Raw genomic sequence first — 12,293 nt, forward strand, 5'->3', positions numbered from 1 at the left:
CCTATGGTTCGACCCCGGTCTTACCGGGTTATTTATTACTTCAACACTCCTACACTTGGAAGACATCTAGATACTTTGCTTGTTAAATGACTAATCTAGATTTATGTTGTATAACACTTGGTCCAACAAATACTTAGCACACTCATAGCCCATATTGTATGATATAACCAACACCTGAGCTATGAAAGGAACTTGATTTGTTGTTAACATAAGTTATAATCATGAATGCCTGACGAGATTTACAAGTATTAGCATTAATCGAATAAGATAACTAATATAATCATGTTAACAATTTATAATATGATTGGAACCTCCTTTGTGTGTGGTTTCCAATTGAATATTAAGAGTTTATACTATACTTGTTTGACATACCATTAGTGGAACCTCTAACCTTGATATTTTTTATTATCATTGTTTAACCTTACATTAATATTCCATCTCAAAGTTCTCATCATCATTTTCTTCTTCTCCTTCTTTTTCTTTATTATTATTATTACTACTACTACTACTACTACTACTACTACTACTACTACTATTATTGTTGTTGTTGTTGTTGTTGTATTATTGTTATCTATAATTTATACAATTAACTTCCTTGTGGTTCGACACCGATTTTACCGGGTTATTTATTATTTCGACACTTCTACATGTAGGAGAAGACATTAATCTTTTAATAATATCAGATTTATAACAACATTTGTTAGACGAGAAATGTATATCATGTGTGTGTGTGGTTGGTGCCTTCATGTCATCTTGGTAATCATATATGCACCAGCCATGAATATATTATCATAGAGACAAGTATTATAGTATCAACTAACTAGTACAATATTTGTGTTTATTCATTTAGGAAGATTTGTATTGTTCCTGACTCTTAAAGGACTTTGCTTCTTATAGTATTAAAAATAAAACATAAAAATAAAATTAAAATGAGAATTAGAATTAAAAAAAATCCTAAAACAACAAACTTTCAATGTTCTCACGAGATTGTTTAAGGGTTTTTTCATTTTAGTCCAGTAAACATGTTATGCACTTCAATGATTTTATTTTATTTTTGTATGTTGGAATATTTTAAATTTTTTTGTGCATGCTCTTATATATGAATTGTAGCAGAGATTATTTGTACATAAAATTAAAGATCGTTATTATGAAATTGAAATATAGGTTACAATTAAAAGAATAAGAACTAAAATTAAAAAGCCAAAAAAAACCTTTTTTTTTCTTTTGTATTATTTAAGAGGTGTCTTTTCAATATTTGAGTCCTTTTAGTTTTTCAAAATTTTCATTTCAATCATACAACTTTATTTTTATATATGTTAATCCCTAGTAGTTGAGAAAGATGAGAGAGAAACACTAGAAAAAGACATCAAAACAAAAGCTTACAGTTACGCCCATTCCACGCGTAAGAAATACCAATCTTGGTGTTAAAAAAAATGTATTCAAGAGATGACTTTAATGTAAGTTTGGCCTATTAATCATATCTAAAAAAGTTGAACGAGATTCTAAAAGTTTATTTTGATTTGAATTGATTTTGATTGTTTTGTTAATTAAAAAGTATTGGTAGTTGAAAATAATGTTATAAAGATTATTATGATGTTTTTTGTTTTTTGTTAAAACATGATGAAGTTTAGGGGCACAAAAACTATTATAAAGGACCATATCTTGTTCTCGAATAAAAATTGCTAGGAGCATTTATGGCATCCTTTCAAGCCCCGGACATTTTGGGCTTCATTTACTTAGTCCTTTATTCTTTCTTTTTTTTTAATTGTTGAGCTTTTTATATATTAAAATAAAATTATTTTTAAATAAATAATTATATGATATTTAAAAAATCATATAATTATGCCATGCTTTTTTTTTTTTGATATATAGTATCACGAATTAGCTTATACACATCGAATTAGATCCATACACTCCAAATAAAACTTGCAAAATAAAAGTTGTACCCTATGGTCCGTGACCATTAATATTAGCAATATTCGTAGACAAAAGGATTTGAACTAAATAGCACATAGAAAGTATATCTCTTGGCTTTTATTTCTTTTTACCAACTCGGCCACCCAAATAATAGTTATGTCATGCTTTAAAAAAAATTATTTTTAAAAAATTTAAAACTTTAGAATACTTATGAATAGTTATCTCAATTACCATGTAATTAAATAAAAATAAAATTTAAAAATAATCATGTGTTGATGTAATTCCAATTCTCATTTGCTGCGACTGCATGCACATTTGAAGTTGAGAATGCAGCATCCATGTAACTAAAAACTTGGACCACTCAATCACCGAGACACCAACTCCTTACAGTGCTTTGCAGCATTTGGAAATGCATGTAAATTAATCTTTTTATTATCCACGTTACGCAACAGGTTAATAATATTTTTAAATATTAAAAAAAATTATACATAATATAGAGAATATTTAAAGTGTTTTAGGTTTGTCAACTAAATTAGACTCAATAACATTGAATCTAGCATCCATTCTAGAGAGTCAATAATATTAGGTCTGGTGGTCGAGCCAAATCCAATAATGTTAGGTATTTTTAACATTAGATCTGATTGTCGAGATAGATTTAATTGTAGCTCTAGAGGTTAAACCAGATCCAATAATCTTGAGTTTGGAAGTTAAGCCAAGGCTAATTGGCTGTCAAACCTAATTATGGCTCTGGATTTAGTGACCCGGCCAAATCCAATAGCCATGGGTATAACAGTTTTGCTAGATTTAATAGTCTTATGTCTAAAAAATTATTTAAAACTACTTTTAAAGTATCTTAAATAATTTTTTTTATATTTGTATATATTTTTTATAAAAAAAAAATATCCAAACTACCATTGAAGTGTCCTCCACAAAAATACTAATTATTTTTTTATTTTTATAAAACAATATTTGAACTATCCTTGAAGTATTATAAGTAATTTTTTTGATAAATTGTTTCTATTTCTTATAAAAAATATATTTAATCTATCTTTAAAGTATCTAAATGCTAATTAATTTTTTTATAATTTTTTATTAAAAAATATTTAAACTACTCTTGATGTATTTTTTTATAAATATTTTTTTTATTTTTTATAAAAAACAAATTAAATTTCCCTTGAAATATCTTAAACATAATTTTTTATAATTTTTTTATTTTTTATAAATATCCTAAATATTTTTTTAATTTTTTATTTCTTATATAAAAAAACATTTAAACTATCCTTAAAATATACTCAACCAAAATGTTATTTACTTTTTTATAGAAAATATTTAAACTAACCTTAAAATATCATAAACGAAAATGCTTATTAATTTTTTTATTTCTTATAAAAAAACATTTGAACTACCCTTAAAATATCCTTAATAATTTTTTTTATACTTGTTTTTTATTTTTTATAAAAAAAATTAAATTACCTTTGAAATATCGTAAATAAAAATTTCAATCAGTATTTTTTATAAAAAAAAATTAAACTACCATTTAAATATTCTAATATTTTTTTATAAAGTTTTCTATTTTTTTATATAAAAAATTAAACTACCCTAAAATATTATAAATAAAAATTATAATTAATTTATTTATTTATTTTTAAAAAAAATCTGATCACTATGTTAGACTTAGTATCATTAAATTTGGTTACTAAGCCAAACTCAATATTAGACGTTAAGCCTTAAGTTTGAGTATCATTCCAAATCCAAACCTCACAGCTTTTAAAATAAAAAATAGAAAAAACATCTCCATGATGATATTAGTACATGTTTGAGCATATAATTAAATTTACTTTTAAATGTACTTATCTTATTAAAATTTATTAAAATAATTATTTTTTTATTTTTTAAAAAATATTTTTAAAATTAATCCATCAAAACATATAAAAAATTAAATTTTAATAAAAAATTAAATTTTTATAAAAAACAGTACCCAAGTATAGCTGTCAAGCTGCGCCAGCAGCCTTTGACATCAAAAACAGAAAAGACAAACCCTATAGCCCTCTTGGCATCTACAATGTCGTGCAAATACTTTATATATACACAACACCAGCACAGTTTTTTTCCCACACATTTTAAAGTATAATATATAATGAGAACGCACTGCAAATCGGCGACAGATATCATCACTGCTTGATCTGCTAGGTGTGCCAGACCAATTTACTCCATCTCTAGCTTAAAATAACAAGAAAATGCAAATGGAATTAATATAAATATGATTCATTGAGGTTTCTCCTCCATGTACTTATCCTGCACTCACTAATGATCACGTTCATACAGCTAAATATCATATCAATTTAAAAATACTTACAATATTTAACCATCAACATCAACTTCAGAACTGTGCACCCTCCTCTAATAAAAATAAGAGTCTGATTCAGATGACAATAGTTCCATGACACTTGGTCCTTGTGAATTCATCACCTTGTCAAAAGCAGATAGAAAAGCCAGTCTTGTATTTTCACCATTTCAATAGCAATGACCAAGCTATTTACTTCTTCTAATCACAAATGCTATATTCCTCCTCAGCGGAGTTTTATATTTTCTAAGCGTCCATTCGTGCTTCTTCACGTCTTCCTTTGACACATTATGAAGAGATACCTAGCAAACATCACAAAAAAAAAAAAAAAAAAAAAAACAGTTTTTGTACAAAAAAATGAATCAGCCCATAAGAAGCTATTTCAAACAGAAACCACTTATGACAAATCACAGTCTGGGTGACAGGAAAATTTTTGGCATCGGAAATTCTAAAATTTATCTGTACAGCCAGAAGAAGGTTCGGATATATAGCACAAATGCTTTTTAAGAAACTTGTATCATAGTTAAGAGGTAGTTTTTTATTTTCTTATCCATGTTACTGCAAAAAGGTTATAGCCAAATAAGGCAGCACCTAGCTGTTGGTGATGAAGCACGGAATGAATGAATAAATATCTTGCAAGTTTCCTATAAAGACAACAGTTATATTATTCTGACACATTGTTATGTAATTGAAACGAGCTGTTCAACCAAAAATTTCCCGGAGACAACTTCGGTTTGAATTTAAAAGTTTTAATTAATGAGATAAGTGGCAAAAATCTAACTTCAATCAGGGCTATGATATTTTTTTTTTTTGGGGATCACCAAAACCAACCACATCAGGTACAATTTGCGAGTTAATACATATAGAAGTATCAAAGATAATGCACCTTGAAGAGATTTCTCAAAGTCTTGAAGCTGTGAGATGAAACCAGAATTAGGTCCAGCCTGAGGCCTTCTACTCTTCACATGTGCCAAAGCTTCAGATAGTCTCATTCCATGCCTTTTCATCAAATAAGCAACAACAATAGTCACACTGAAAAGCAGGACACATACATTGAAACAAATTCAGTCCAATAAGAAGTATTGCATAACCCACTTTCAAACTGCAACCATCTAAAGAAGCAAAATGAATTTTTTCTTTTCTTCAAATTTATTTATTTCCAAAGTTATTCTTGAAAGGGATTATTTGAGGTGTGAATCCATGTAAGTTTTCTAATGTGATAAATGCTATAGCTAAAATTAAAAGAATTAATAACACAATCATAAAAATGATGAGTACAATTCAAAGGGTATCTCCTATGTTGGAACAGAAAATATGCTCATCCACTAGACACCTCCGATGGTTCTCCAATCACAATCAATGTATTGAAACATGTCATTACCGCTAAAACACTTGCTGAAGTCTTTTCCATATTTTTGACACCAACAATTGTAAAGTTAATTGCGAGATATCCCATACTACTGTGCCTTCATGCAGATATTATTATAAAATGAAATTGATTCTTTTAAGTCACATGATTGTATGATCACCAATTTAACAGTACAAAGGCTCAATGAATGTACTATCCGCAAGGTAAAAATTGACCAACCAAGTTGTAGGAACCAAATGTATTATTTATTAATTAATCCATCTAAAAAGTTATTCCCAAGGGAACATTGGTCAATGTTAGATGCATAGTATATCGCACTACGAAGATAGAGAACATGTTTCCTGAAAATCAAGTGACCCCTGCAGGGAAAGATGAACCACCTTCGGGACCTTCCAACAAAGCAATGGACCAAAACACCACCTCCCTGCCTCTTGGCTTCATCAATAAAATTGAAACACTTGTCGAAGTACTGCATTAAATTGGTGTCATTTCTATCCGCGACTACCTCAAAAGAAACACCACAAAGAGTTGATCAATTTGAGTTCTAGAAGCGGTGCAAACCATCACAAGCTCCATATGAATGAGAGAGAGAATTAAACATGGAATTAAACATGGAAAGCTGATGCAAAGCAAGGAGAGATTACAACAAGATTGTGGGTTTGACAAGTAGTCTTTTTTACAGTACAGAGATATTACTTCAGCTACAACTAGATAATACATCAGATGCAAAGAGCAGACTGTAGCGCCATAGAGAGGAAAAAAATGGGGAAAGAAAAATAAATGCAAGGAAAACAAAGGAAAAAAGAAAATTGTTAAAGAAATCATCACTTGAGGTATGCCAGTGAAAGAGAAATTACTAATACTATCACACCAGTTAGTAGGAAGGCACATACCTCCAATGACTTCATATACAAAATCATTTGGAAAAGAGGGAGGCAATGAATTAGCTACAGTTAAGATGTGTGTAATATTCTTGCTATTAAGTGCATCCTTGTTAGTAGCAGCACCCACAGAACCCAAGAATAGGCCCTGAGAAATCAAAAGAAATTACGGAAAATTCAGGCAAACAATTAAAATCCCAATCAAGACATCAATTAATATATACATCAAAGTTAACTTACCTCTTCAATCTGGCATGGAACATCATCTCCCTTAAAGAATCTAGTTACATTTATAACTCGCAAAAGTGCTGCTACTTGATTCTTGATCGAATCATCAATCTGATTATTCATGGCTTGCAGGATAAGACTTTTATTTTCCGCTTGTTGCTTATGTTCTTCCTTGAAGTGAAGGAAGAGATTGTTAAGATTTAAATGATTAGCCAATTCACATTTCCAACTCTAGGTTATATGATATGAATAACATTGAATGTTTATTATCCCATATCACAATTACAACCTGGTACGACTATGAACACCAAACTATATTACTGAACAATTTACGGACCAATTCTCGAGAACCACATTATAACATTAATAACATTGTACAGGATTCTAATTTCACACAAAATGATGTAAACAAACAAGGAATAGAAGTAGCCAAATTGGGAATTGAAAAGATGAAATCTTTACAACAAGGAATATAACAAGATCAAAACTTTTATTCTACAAAAGGATCAAATACACCAAAAACAACAAAAATTCCATCTGGGTATTCTTCAAGTTTCCACCTATTTAAGAATTAAAAATGTAAAATGAAGAGGGAGAGAGAGAAAGAGAAGATTCTATTAACCTTCAAAGTTCAATCAAAAGAGATCTCTCAATCTCCTCGTCCTCTCTAGTAGTGCTGGAAGAAGAACAACTAAGAGAATTCTCCGCGTGCCCACACTATTTTGATCTTTTGACACGTCCAAGTGTAAAATGAGAAAAAGATGAAGGGCATTTATGTAAAGTTATTGGAAGGGCAAATTGGGCTATTAAAGAAAAAAGAGCCCCTCAACAGTTTCACTCCACTGGAGCCGTGATAAGCCAAATGAAAGCAGTGAGTGGTGGAAATGGAGAGTTTTGGGGTTGGAAATGGGAACATGAAAGAAGGATAAAACAAAGTAAAGCATCGAAATCCTCTGATTCAGCAACAGGAGGAGGAGGTTACTGGTTCCCTTTAAAGCAAGCTGTGACCGCAGGTGCGCTTGCTCTTACTGGGGATACAGTAGCTCAAGTTACAGACCGCTGGAAAAAGAACAAGCCATCCAAACGATACTCCTATGACCAAGACGCTTCTCAGAATTCCAATGACAATCAGGTCAGTGTGTGTGTGTGTTTTCTTTTATTTATTTATTTATTTATTATTATTATTATTATTATTATTATTATTATTTTTTGCCATGTATTGGAAATGAATTTAAACATGTTGTTATGTTTGTTGATTGATTTAGCAGTAAATTTGAATAATTGATTTGTGTTTTCCTTAAACTTGGTTTGGAAAAAATGGCAATGCTATTAGCTTAGCTTATAAATTCAGTCTAATGTTGTAAGTCTATAACTATTTTGGTAAGTTTAGATGTTTCAAAATCAATGTAATAATTTTTACCATAAGAAATACATGAACAAGAAAAAAAAAAAAAAAGGGCAATGTAGAAGGTATAAATTCGCTGCATCTGTCTGAAAACTCGTTTGGTTTGCCCAAGGGGGTATACCATGGCTTGCGATGTTGTGTTCTAAACCCAACATAGAACTTATTGGCAGTGTTTTCTATGCATGTGATTAGTACTGATTCTTAAACTTTTCTTTCTTCTAATAAGACTTTGCACAGTCCAACCTTGTTTCCTACAGCAAGATAACATGGCTTTATGTTGACCAACACATAATATTGCGTTACTCTAAATATCACTGGAGACTAAATTCATCCATTGCCAATTCATGTACTGGAAGTTTGCAAATGTTACTGCTTTCTAATCTGGGCCAGCAACCTTTGTGATGCATTTAGGACAAGCCTATGTTGTTGTTTTTCAATGTTTATTCTTATCTACATAGTGTGCTTAAAGTTGTTTTGAGTTTGGATTTTGATGAAATGCTCTTGTTTAGGATTTTATTGGGATTTTCCTTTCCGATCATGATTGGCTTCGTGTCTTACGAATGACTTCTTATGGGTTTCTATTGTATGGTCCTGGTTCTTATGCATGGTACCAATATCTTGACCGTTGTTTGCCAAAGCAGACAGTGAAGAATCTGATGCTAAAGGTACTAGTTTCTTTGGATATCACTGTTAGCTAATCATAATCAGGATAAACTTGATAGGTCAAAGAGTAGCTTCTTTAAAAAATATGATGCAAATTCTTAGTTTCTTTTCAGGTTTTATTGAACCAAATAGTGCTTGGTCCATCTGTGATTGCTGTTGTCTTTGCATGGAACAATCTATGGCAAGGGAAGCTTTCACAGCTTCCAGAGAAGTATCAAAGAGATGCTCTTCCAACATTGCTCTATGGTAATTCAGACTTTCATTGATTTGAAAACAAGTTTTTGTGTGGTTTGATATTTGATATCTGGTTTCAATGCAGGATTTAGGTTCTGGATACCTGTCAGTGTATTGAATTTTTGGTACATCTTCTGCCCTTTTTTGGTGTGCCTTTTATAGTCCCTGGATTGAAACCCTTGAGCACAATGATGATTATATGAAGAACAGCACTCTGATTTTTTATCCTTTATTTTTTTTCCTCAAATGCACAATTAACTACTCCTTTTTGGTGCTTTCATTTGTTACCTGTATTTTTGGGAGAAACAAATGCTAATATAGCTACAAAAACCTTTCTAAATTGGAGTATAATTGCTAGTGAGAAAAAAAATGTGATTTAAAACTTTGGTAAAAGTTTTGCTTAACGCCATAAAAAAGCTGTGTTATGTTGTATATCAGAGTACAATTGTACACTTATACCTTATGCATGCACATTAAATTCTCTGGCAAAATTCATAAAATTAATGTCGTAGAATTATACTTATTTTCCAAGTTTTTTATTTTGGCTAATTCTTTATAATCAACAGGGATTTCTTCCACTGACTTATTTCCCTCATGGAGCCTGAGATGTCAAAATATGGAAATCATTTTTGTCAAACTTATTTTCACTAAAACAAGCAAGGTTTAAATTTCACAAGTTTTGTTCCACTTCTAAAGTTGATGAAATTCACCAACGCACAAGGCTTTTAGACACTGCATGCTTATGTTGAGGGACTTGTTTATGTAGAAGCTCTGCTAATTTATTCCGCTCCTATCAGGGAGAAAAGCTTATAACTTCAAATTAACTTGTAAACTGTTCTTAAAAAATAAAATAAAAACTTGTTAAGTGTATGTTTTTCTGGCTTAAAACTCTTTCAAGAAAGCATCCAGTATGTGAGTTTAGGAAGATTCACCTTGCTGCCAAACGCTCTCAGGAAATTTATAAAGTCACCCTTATCAAACCATGGATATGGTAAGACTATATATTCTGCAACAAGTTAAGTTTTTATCCGAACAGTTGACTGGGGATATTTTTTTACTAGTTACATGAACATAGCATAATGTTTTCTCTCAGCCTCTCTGATCCAGTTACTTTTATGCGCTATGAGATTTAGAACCAAACCTGTGAAACAATTCTTCTAGAATAGATTTTGATTGAGGTTGCTACAAAGGCATGCTCCATCTCACAAATCCTCTCATGAAGGTTCATTAATGACTGCCCAAGGACTATGGTGTGAATGAGGGAAAGTAAGTCAGTATTTATAAAGATAGCTTCACCCGTCACGTTAGAAAACTTTGAAACTCCGATTATATGATTTTGCCTAACAACTATAGGGACATTGTTTGGGGGAGTCTGACTTTCCAAGATTATCAGGAGTGAAATTGATGGTGTTAAATTCCTAAACTTCATATGATAAACCTCTGCTTAGAACATGGTCCTGCAGCAGACTTTCAGTTATTGTTTCTTAGTAAGTGAATAGTTTTTTGAACTGGTGGCATGATTATGCAATATATCTGCAATTTTGTAGGGCTGTCCCCATTCAAGCTCGTGTAGCTTTCATGTCCACGGGGTCTATATTTTGGAACTTCTGCTTGTCCTCAACATTGAACAAATAGATTCATCATGTCAGCATTCTGAACATGAGGTTCGTTTTTCATATTTAAGAAATGAGCTTTGTAATACCGTCTCTGCTTTTATTTTTATCCTTGTTATTTAAAGTAACAATGTGAAACATGTCGACCTTTCCTCCTGTGAAACACACAGTTAGGTAGACCATGATTGGCTCAAGAGAATGGCAGCTGTGAGCATTGATTACAATTTTAGAGCAACTTGAGATTTTTACCTATTTAAAAAACGAGCTTGGCTGTATGAGATTTTCTGAAAATATTTTGGTTTTGTTGTAATTCGATTGTATGAGAATAGAAAATAATTGTTCATTGACTAATAACCGAGCAGTATGCTGGAGGAAGTCGGAAAGTTACTTGTGTGCCTTCCATCTGCTGATTTCTTTTCTTAATTGGGCAATGCCAATTCTCTCTCAAACCTTTAATGGTTGGTTTGGGTACTTGTAAACCTGGGCAGGTGTTGTCTACAGGGTTATTAATTATGTTATGGTTTAAGTTGTTTTTTATTGGAACCTTGTAATGGTTGGTTTGGGTACTCGTAAACCTGGCAGGTGTTGTCCACAGGGTTATTAATTATGTTATGGTTTACGTTGTTTTTTATTGGAATTATAAATTTTGATTCTAAAAGCATTTTGATGTTCTATTTTGAAGCCATTCAAAATGCAAACCCGGTAATGATATGGTTATATAATCCACATGTAAAAAAACAAATCATGAAAAGTCATGATAGAAAAGTGACAGAGAAATTACTTTAACCAAACCACTAATATTATTGAAATAAAATGATTAGCATGAACACAAATAGTGACATCATGATGATAGTTATAGCTTAATAAGTTAAATTTATTGTTTGTCCTAACAAAGAAAAATATTATGTAACATGAAATAAAATATTATTGCTTCAAAATAAACAAATCCATAAAATACAAGTTTATTTAGAATATTATATGGCTTCAAAGAAAATCTAGGTACTAGCTAAATAGGTAAAACAAACTTAACAATTCTGAAATAATAATAATAATAATAATAGAGTTCTAAATAAAATAGATAAAATAACTATAAATCAACAACAAAACTAATATAAATTTTGTATGGTACTTTGTAAATCTTATTTCAAGTATTTTTAATGTTTGATTGATCTGAAATTTTAGTCTAAAATAAAAAAGATCTCTCAAAATATCTAGTAAACTTTCAACTTGATCAACATTCAAATTGAAAATTATATTTGTTTAGCATAAAACCGTGTATTTGAAAAAATCAACCCCAATCTAACTTTAATTCTCCTAAATAAACATTAAAATATTTGTAATACTTGTTGCCCTTTAGTTTTCTTATAAAGTATGAAAAATCCTAAAATATTATAACCTTTAAATGCCATTAGTCATCATTTCCTATGTAACTAGGGTAAATAAAGAATTTTTATAAAAAAAAAAAGATTTTATTAGAACATTAAAAAAATTCTTGCCACATCTAGAAACTATATTATTGTTTATTAAAAATCCTTCTAGAACTAGAAAACTTCTAAAATAAGTTGTTGATCATCCTTGTATCATTAGGAAAAGAGTCATCTTCAAATAAGAATTTCACAAGTCAAAAAGCAACAAATAA

The 12,293-nt window shown here is 30.3% G+C and overlaps 2 protein-coding genes across 3 annotated transcripts; one reads left to right on the forward strand and one right to left on the reverse strand.

Annotated features, from left to right (window-relative positions):
- Positions 1-4,220: 4,220 nt before the first annotated feature.
- On the reverse strand, positions 4,221-7,470 carry DSPTP1 (dual specificity protein phosphatase 1). Of its 2 annotated transcripts, none has more exons than XM_011015182.1 (6): positions 7,362-7,470; positions 6,752-6,906; positions 6,524-6,659; positions 6,011-6,131; positions 5,148-5,293; positions 4,221-4,563 (listed from the first exon to the last, which is right to left on the reverse strand). In XM_011015182.1, the coding sequence occupies exons 2-6, from the start codon at positions 6,860-6,862 to the stop codon at positions 4,550-4,552; spliced, it is 528 nt and encodes a 175-aa protein (XP_011013484.1). In that variant the 5' UTR covers positions 6,863-6,906; positions 7,362-7,470; the 3' UTR covers positions 4,221-4,549. The 2 variants fall into 2 exon arrangements, with proteins under 2 accessions (XP_011013484.1, XP_011013483.1); XM_011015181.1 differs by having other exon boundaries at positions 6,752-6,910.
- An 87-nt stretch (positions 7,471-7,557) lies between these two features.
- On the forward strand, positions 7,558-11,074 carry LOC105117500 (Peroxisomal membrane 22 kDa (Mpv17/PMP22) family protein). The gene is made up of 6 exons (XM_011015180.1): positions 7,558-7,871; positions 8,654-8,809; positions 8,921-9,053; positions 9,127-9,166; positions 10,589-10,705; positions 10,825-11,074. The coding sequence occupies exons 1-5, from the start codon at positions 7,602-7,604 to the stop codon at positions 10,674-10,676; spliced, it is 687 nt and encodes a 228-aa protein (XP_011013482.1). The 5' UTR covers positions 7,558-7,601; the 3' UTR covers positions 10,677-10,705; positions 10,825-11,074.
- Positions 11,075-12,293: the final 1,219 nt, after the last annotated feature.

This window comes from Populus euphratica, unplaced genomic scaffold, assembly GCF_000495115.2.
Source record: "Populus euphratica unplaced genomic scaffold, PopEup_1.0 scaffold1379.1, whole genome shotgun sequence".
NCBI lineage: Eukaryota > Viridiplantae > Streptophyta > Magnoliopsida > Malpighiales > Salicaceae > Populus > Populus euphratica.

What these genes read in the sequence shown, in the direction of transcription:
- DSPTP1 (XM_011015182.1), bottom strand. Translation starts at nt 6,862, where the DNA reads ATGAATAATCAGATTGATGATTCGATCAAGAATCAAGTAGCAGCACTT. An exon ending in TTCCATGCCAGATTGAAGAG is followed by an intron (nt 6,660 to 6,751) that starts GTAAGTTAACTT and finishes TTGATTTCTCAG; the next exon opens with GGCCTATTCTTGGGTTCTGT. An exon ending in TGTATATGAAGTCATTGGAG is followed by an intron (nt 6,132 to 6,523) that starts GTATGTGCCTTC and finishes CTTTTGAGGTAG; the next exon opens with TCGCGGATAGAAATGACACC.
- LOC105117500 (XM_011015180.1), top strand. Translation starts at nt 7,602, where the DNA reads ATGAAAGCAGTGAGTGGTGGAAATGGAGAGTTTTGGGGTTGGAAATGG. An exon ending in TGAAGAATCTGATGCTAAAG is followed by an intron (nt 8,810 to 8,920) that starts GTACTAGTTTCT and finishes GTTTCTTTTCAG; the next exon opens with GTTTTATTGAACCAAATAGT. An exon ending in TCTTCCAACATTGCTCTATG is followed by an intron (nt 9,054 to 9,126) that starts GTAATTCAGACT and finishes GTTTCAATGCAG; the next exon opens with GATTTAGGTTCTGGATACCT.